Source organism: Staurois parvus, unplaced genomic scaffold (assembly GCF_062004578.1).
Source record: "Staurois parvus isolate SC_StPar_1 unplaced genomic scaffold, SC_StPar_1.0 ptg000232l, whole genome shotgun sequence".
Classification (NCBI taxonomy): domain Eukaryota; kingdom Metazoa; phylum Chordata; class Amphibia; order Anura; family Ranidae; genus Staurois; species Staurois parvus.
Genome location: NW_028318028.1, coordinates 6,375,674 through 6,384,286, shown reverse-complemented (window position 1 = coordinate 6,384,286; position 8,613 = coordinate 6,375,674). Strand labels below are relative to the sequence as shown.

At 41.2% G+C, this 8,613-nt stretch overlaps 1 protein-coding gene across 1 annotated transcript; it reads right to left on the bottom strand.

Moving 5' to 3' along the window:
* Positions 1-1,304: 1,304 nt before the first annotated feature.
* On the bottom strand, positions 1,305-2,258 carry LOC149460297 (olfactory receptor 6C74-like). The gene has a single exon (XM_089679898.1). It carries the CDS (start codon positions 2,256-2,258, stop codon positions 1,305-1,307), a length of 954 nt encoding a protein of 317 aa, XP_089536024.1.
* Between the last annotated feature and the right edge of the window lie 6,355 nt (positions 2,259-8,613).

Sequence of the window (8,613 nt, the reverse complement as noted above, 5' to 3'; positions counted from 1 at the left end):
TTTAAAGTTAAGAGTACCCGAATAGAAGTTTTTACTTTGTAACTAGAGCTTAGTGTCACTATAAGTCATTGTCAATGAGCATATGGACTGGGCCAGTTTTCCTAGCTGTAAGCCCACGGGGTTCTTGGGCTATGCCGAGCAGTGGGCAGGGTCACTCTTCCTGTACATGGGGAACCTTTACTCCCGCTCATCAATGTCCCAGGACAAGGCAATGGCAGCGTTCAGGTGACATCAACTTTATGGTGGCACCCAGATTCAGAGATGAGCTGTGCATCGAGTGCAATGAATGTATGTACTGAGTCCCAGTAGAGCATGTTGTTCCATGTCACTGCACTCCTTGATTGTGAACTGTTGTATTTAGACCTATGCCCTGTACTGACCTCGTGCATGCTCTTTATTAACTCCTCACTCTCTCTTGTGGTACCAAGTGGCTAGGTTTGGGGTCCGTAACGTGGGTTTGGTCCCTGTTGCTATGGGAAACTGACTGCTAAGGGGGGGGGAGGCGGTCAGAGCACCGACTCCTCACTACTGGAGCAAACCACACCTTGCCCAGGTACCACACTTGAAAGGCTTCAATTCACTCCACGACAGTCCTTGGTTACCATTACCCATGGCAACTACTCTTCCTGCCAAGTTAACCCTTGATAAAGGACTTACTACATACACTGAATGTGCTTTAATTGACCCAAATATTTTTAGTTGCCTTTAACCTTCATGCACCCCTTTAAAGTAACTTCAGACCAGGATCAGAAAACAGTTTAAAAAACTTTACTGAACTTTGTAGTAAAGGTACATAACACGAAAATTGCAGTCTAGTGCATTCCATCCCTAACTAACTAGTCTAGATTGTGGCTGCCCAGGCATACCTTGAAAAGGAGAGAGTCAATAACTGGCAAAAATCCATAGTGTAGCAGTTTTCCAATCGGCCAATGTCTTCTGGGGAATTACAGGGCCTAGCAGTCCCCCTCTGTATCATGGTGTCACAGCATCTTTAGCAAACAAAATTAGAGCAGTGGCCCCTGGTACCCGGCTTTCCCTCTTATATATGCATAACAGGGTGGTTAGGCTGGGTCCAAAAGGGCTGGGAAACAGTGCAGAAACAACCTGACCCCGTCCCCTGCCTGGGTCAGCCACTACTAATTAACTAATATAGGCAACCTGTCTAAATGCAGCAGAAACTACATATTGAGAGGATCAGTAGATGATACCAGAAGGCTAAGAGAAATTGAGCCTGATCAGTCACATCTGTGCCAGTGGTAGTACAGATTTTCAGGCCATGAGCTCCACTCGTGATGGAAAGGTTGCTAAACACTAATGGAGTTCAAAAAGTCCATTTTGATTTTTCCTTTGCTTCTCCTGAGAGCTGCCTTGACTTCTTTATTTTTCAAGCTATAGATCAGTGGATTAAGCATTGGGACACCAGCCGTGTTAAACAGAGCAAACATTTTTTTGGCATCCAAGGTGCTGTTTAAGTTTGGTGTCAGATATTGGCTAAATAACATAGTGTACAGCAGTGTGACAACTGTGAGGTGAGAGGAACATGTGTAGAAGGCTTTTTGCCGGCCAGTACTAGAAGGAATCTTCAATATTGCAACTATAATGTAAACATAAGAAACAAATGTTAGAAGGAATGGGGTGACAATCATGGGACCCAATCCTTCTATTAAGAACAGGATTTCCAAAAGTCTAGTGTCATTGCAAGAAATCTGCATCAAAGGGACAATATCACAGAAGAAGTGATTGACTTCAATAGTCTTATAGCAAGAAAAGCTGTATACTACCCCGACTGGGGGAAGCACTCCCAAAAATGCAAATAACCAGCAGAAAGCAGCCAACAAAACACATGTTCTTGGATTCATAATATTGTGATAATGCAAAGGTTTACAGATGGCCACATATCGATCATAACTCATAGCCGTCAGTATCACCAGCTCAACACATTGCAAGGAGCCAAACATATACATCTGTGCCATGCAGGCCAAAAAGGACACTACCTTGTAACCAGTGATAAAATTCATGAGAATCTTATGAAGAGTCACTGTAGTGCATGTGATGTCTACTACAGACAAATTACCCAGGAAGAAATACATGGGTTTTTGGAGCTGGGGGTCCCGGCAAGCAATAAGAATGGTTAGGTTACCACACAGGGTGATGAGATAAATGACAAGAACCACAAGGAAGATGGGAAGCTGAAGGTGAGGGTCATCTGATATCCCTTTAATGATGAAATAGTCAAAAAATGTTTCATTTACATACATTTTTCAGGTAAAGGCTTAGAATCTGAGAACAGACAACAGTCTTTAATATATGATATGACTACCTTATTCACTAGTACAATATTGACATTACTTTAAGAAGAGCTTTACCAAAATTATGTCTATCTCCAGGTCACTTTCATTTTGCTTCCCAGAACACATGATATAATGAGGGATATAATGATATGCCATACAAGGGTTCCTGTTTCCAGGCTCGTTCCCTAGAATAGGTGAGCATCAAGGAAACATGACCACTGTCCTGCCTCTGACCCTTCTTATATGGCTGATCAGTTTTTCCAACAGTTAAAAGAGGTTTTAGCAAACTCCCATGGGTATGTAATAGTGATGAGTCCCCCCCAAAATACATGACAGACTCGAGTCTGGTATGCATTTTAAGGGGGTGCTTCACCCAGAAAAATGCATGAGTTCCCCCAGGAAATCCATATCAGACCCTTGGGATCTGGTATATATTTTAAGGGGAAATTTATAATAAAAAGTGTAAGTCCCCCTAAGAATTCATACCAGGCCCTAAATCCAATCATGCAGTCTGACTGGCTACAAAAGGGGAGGAGCAAGTGTACACATCCCCCCTCCTGAACCATACCAGGCCACATGCCCTCAAAATTTGGGAGGGGGCCTTGCAGTGGCCATATTTGAGCAGTGATATCACTGTTATCACTATCCCTTTACTTAAAAGGGGTGGGGGTTCCCCATGATGTCAGTGGTTCTTAGGGATGCTGCGGCTTCCTTAGGAACCAGTGACAGTGGGAAGCTGTTATATACTGTATATATAAGCACTAAAAATACCACTTCTATATATGATGCATGGCTCCCACCAAACAGGAGGCCAGATGGACAAAAGTTTGGGTGTTTGCTGGCTCATCTCAGTAGTTGTACAATAATTTAACTACCGTACTACTCAGGGGTGGACATACAGCCTTTACAAACCTAAAAATCTACATAGAAGCCTAAAATTTTGAGGTCTATTAGAACGGCACATCATGGTAGACCAAATGGGACTCTATAGCAGGCTGCACAGACCTGATAGCTCTTGTGTGGGAATTAGACCTCTGATACTGGTAATGTTGCAGTTAGTTATGATAATAGTGGTACCAGACACTGTTTTTTAAAAAGCTAAGGTCTCTTTCACACTTCTGCATTTTAAGTTCACATTCCAGCATCTAAACCTACATATAAACCCATGTGCTGATCTTTGTACCACTGCTTATAACGGTCCAGTTTTTGTATTTGCATCTCATGCAGTACCTAAAGCTACACTTCATTTGCAGTATCCAGCAAGCTCGTCTATTATTACAACAAAAGTTACCATATGTAAAATTCCCAATATGTGCTTTATATTTGTATTTAACACATGCAACTACACACAACAAGAACCATCCTTGTTGAAATTACATACAGAAACATATTCAATCTATATAAAAAAAACAAAATAAATGCTTTAAAATGCAATGCAACAACAAAAAAATAGATAAAAATGAGCTTTAGATAGAAAATATAAAAATACTTGAATGAATTTGCACATAATAATACCAATATTAATAAAAAATGTATACATGTATTATTATTAGTAGCAGTAGTGGTAGTAGTAGTATTATATAAATAATTACCAACCCACTTACCCTAAGTTTTTTTTGTAGTTAATGGTGCATGGCCCTGTAACTTTTAGTTATACCTCTGTACATATAGGCCCCGATCACACAGGCATTCCAATCAAATTCGCCTGTCAGTTTTTCAGGCAGACCTAATTGGATGGTTCATGTATCCCTATGGACCAGTGGGTGTAAAGATGTAAACAGCCCGCTATCACTTTGTAGTGTGCTCAGCAGATATTGGCCACTTCGTTATGCAGTAATAAATATGCATGTGACTAGCTACTTACCAATACCAGCCTTTTGGATGTTTTGAAATTAAAGAAGTAATGCTTGGCAATGCTTTGGGCACAGAATTAGGGTACAATGCTATTTCTGTGTGTTGTGAATGCAAACTAGCCATTGTACAAAAAACAGGTCAGTCCATCAAAGCACCCTTTTCATCTATAAAATATAAATGCAACATATGGTGTACTTGAAACCTCGTTAAAAAAATGTATAGTCTGATGTTATATGAGTATTAGAAAAGTTTCTCTTGAGTGGGATTTTCCTTTAATGTGAAATGGTGAGTCACCTCATTAAGTGAAACTAGCCTGTTCTAAAGAAAATGCAGCTTTCCAAGGGGCTATTTTCTCAAGTCAAACATCAGGCCCTATCATTGGTGGGCAGGTACATAAAATTGTCCTGTAGAATGCAGCTGCTGGTAGATGTGTGAGTACTGTATATATAGCCTGCGGTGATAATTAGTCCCCCTAGATCTGCAGTTTTTAGTCTCATAGGAACAATTTGATTTGTATTTATGATGTGGCGTGTGTTACTTTTGCATACCTTATTTTTGTTTCCTATTATTTATTTCATTATTATTATAAAATGTTTTGTAGACAATGTAGCCAGCATGAGGCACAACTTTAGGCAACAGATAGTTGCGCACCCGTGCCGCCCTGTATCAGTATTTCTGCTATAGGGCGGCACAGAACCGGTTAGCCAACAGTTAAAAGTCAGTATGATGAACGCTGGCATCAAGCAAAAGCAATGTTATGTTAAGTGCATGCCTGCTAAGTAATGTGTGAGTGCAGCACTTCCAAGTGTTTGATCTCCCTGACAATACCTTCATCTAGTTCTCTCTCCAGAAGGACAGCACCATCTTGGTGCAGGCATCATCCAGGGTAAAAACAAAATTAACCAGCGCAAATAATACCTATACCAATCACTTAAATCACACTAAATACATAAATGTGAAGAAAATTACCCATAATTGTGACACTCTTAAAAAATGTATATACAATGATAATAACAAATGTGAATGTGCCCAAAGCACTTTAGTGCATAAAGATTATATATAAAGGAATTTAAAAAGTCCACAAAACCTTTTCCCAGCCTTCACAGTGTATAGAAAAAAGAAAAAAGAAAGAAAAAAATCTTCTGTACAAATGTGCTTCCACCTTCCACCAGTGCAAACCAACATGAACAGCACTCACCAGATAATGGTGAGTAGTAAGCCTTTTTAGGCTTGGAGGATAATAAAACATGCTTTTATTCTATTTGGAAAATGTGAGTGGTTTGATATACATTTCTAAGGGTTGGTGATAGTTTGGCAATATTACACTATATGATATTTTCTCTTTGACACAACGCTGGAGCTGGTTTGAAGGTCCTGATTTAGAGGGGAGTGGAAGGACAACGCTGGCCCTGTACGGTGGAATGTTGGTCCGGAGGTTATAGAGGGGGTGTAGGATCCCTGAAATTCCTAAAAAGGCTTACTACTCACCATTATCTGGTGAGTGCGGTTCATGTTGGTTTGCACTGGTGGAAGGTGGAAGCACATTTGTACAGAAGATTTTTTTCTTTCTTTTTTCTTTTATCTATACACTGTGAAGGCTGGGAAAAGGTTTTGGACTTTTTAAATTCCTTTATATATAAACTTTATGCACTAAAGTGCTTTGGGCACATTCACATTTGTTATTATCATTGTATATACATTTTTTAAGAGTGTCAAAATTATGGGTAATTTTCTTCACATTTATGTATTTAGTATGATTTAAGTGATTGGTATAGGTATTATTTGCGCTGGTTAATTTTGTTTTTGATGTTTTGGTGTTTACACTACTGCACAGCAGCATCTTATACCTGGGGCTATAGATATTTTGTGGAGCAGGAGTATTTATTTAATCATCCAGGGTAAACGGCATCCATTTCCAGGACTGAAATGCTAGCCCAGAGATGACAAAATCATGTTATTCCTGTGGTGTGTGTTGTTTTTAGATACAGTATGTTCACAAATGCATGACACGGATCAACTCCCTGCTACAGCCTTTCATCCCATGACTTGCTACAAATTTACAATGTTGTCATTGCTCTGGAGGAGAGGAGACTGAGGTATTGCTTCTGCCTGCCTACAGCAGACTGCTTACATCATTTCAGCCTAGGCAAAGTCACTGAACTAGAACTCAATGGTGCTTTTATTAACCACTTCAAGTCCGGACACTTTTACCCCCTTCCTATCCAGGCCAATTTCAGCTTTCAGCGCTATCACACTTTGAATGACAATTGCGCAGTCATGCAACACTGTATCCATATGAATTTTTTAGCATTTTTTTGAGACCGATAAAACTTTATTTTGGTTGTATTTATTCACCACTTGGATTTTTTTTTTTTTTTTGCTATATAAATGAAAACGTCCAAATATTTTGAAAATAAGTGTTTTTCTTATAACATTTTGCAAATAAATAATCTTTTTTCATATATCTTGGCCAAAATTTATTCCATTATCTTTTTAGTAAAAAAAAAACCCACATTAGTTTATAACCAGAAATTGTAATTTTTCTAAAAATTTTTTAAATTTTTCTTTTTTTATATTAATATTTATGTTTTTTTTTCTAACATGCTGTCACCCTAGCAGTACAGTATAACCACAGTGACACTGTACTACTTGTGGGGGGGTGATGAAGATTTTTTTTTTTTACACTTATTGCTTTTATACCCATAAAGGCTGTAAAAGCAATCAGTTCTCCTTCTCTCTGGTTGCATTCATGCAACCATTAAGAAATACCGTGAGAGCTGTTATTGGTCACAGCTTGTCACATGGTACAAGGCAGGGGCGGACTGACAACTCATGGGGCCCCCGGGCAATAGGCGATCATGGGGCCCCTGTGTCCTTGCCCAAACTCAAAAAAGCCTATGAAAAAGGTACCAGGGGCATCTCATGGGGCCCCCTACTGACCCCGGGCCCTCGGTCAGTGCCCAAGTTTCCAAATGGTCAGTCCGCCCCTGGTACAAGGCTGTTGTGAATAGCCTTGTACCATGTGACCTCTGTGATCATTCACAGATTTCACAAATAGTAAGCAATGATGTCAGAAGTGCTATCTTGCTTACTACTATTCATATGATCACTGATTGGCCAATCAGTGATCACATGATCGGGACCTCACACAGAGGTCCCGTACAGCGATTAGTGTCCGGACACAACGGGCACCGGATCACGGTGCAGCACACTCCCAGGGAGCTCGCACAGTCTCAAAATTCGGGCGCCGTTTATGAACGGCAACCCGCTGCTGCACTGCTCCATTCTGGCCATTTATGTACATGGGCCGGATGGGAAGTGGTTAAAAATAATGACACTGTTGCTATACATTGTGACATGTCAGGAAACTAATGATGCAGACTTGTAAGGTTACTGAAAGGTCCACCTTAAAATGAAACTTCAGCCAGGGCAGCTGTTAGAAACCACTGGGCCCCATACAGCCAACCTGACAGCCCCCCCCCCAAAAAAAAAACCACAATTTACTATGCTTTAGTTATGAAGGAAAGAAAGGGACTGGTAAATGTGACATATTTACCGGACCCTTCCCCCACTCTCCATCCTCAGGGATCCTATTGTATGCTTGCAGTGGCCAGTGGGAAGGAGAGGAGGGAAGCCGGCAGCACTGCAGGGGTGGGGGCACACAGGGGGCCTGGGCAGCAGTGAGACACATATGGTGAACAGGGAGGGTGACTGGGGGTTCACCAAGGGGGGGGGTCAATTAGTGGAACCGATCCCCTGTAGGGCTCTCTTTGCAGCAGATGTAAACCAGCAGGAGGGAGAGGAGAAGAAGCCAGCTTTCAGCTGCTGCAGAGAGAACCATACAGGGGATAGGTTCCAGGAGTTATTCCCCTCCTCTCTGTGCTGATCACCCTCCCTGCCCACATCTGATTCACCCAGCTCCCTGGGCCCCCCTGCTGGCCTGGGCCCCATACAGGAGGACTGGTGGTACCCCCTTATCCATGGCCTTGACTCCAGCTATATTGTTTTGTTAGCTTTGGACAACGCAGGGAATGGCTAGATACTCTGTTTTCTTTGCTGTCTTTTCCCCCATTTTGTCTCACTCTCTATCCTGGTGACTATACAGGGAGTGGAATTAAATCCCCCCAAATATGGAAACAGCAATAAATACCTGATAGTGGTTATTACTGTGCCCCACATCAGTGTGTATGTGTACCTGTTGCAGAAATCATCCATCCCTTCCTGTCCTGATTTTGGCTAGCATTCTACTTTATTCAATTGTGGACATAGGGCAGACAGCATGTGTCGTAAAAACTTTAAGTACATAAGACGTATATCCTACTCCCTGCTCTTCTTCATCCTCCACAGCTCCCTGGCTGCAAATACTTTTATTTATTATGCATAAATAAAAAAATGCAACAAAGCAAAGTTGAAGTTTGGATTTAAAGTGTTACTAAACCCAGGACCCGGCATTCGCTATATCTGGTCC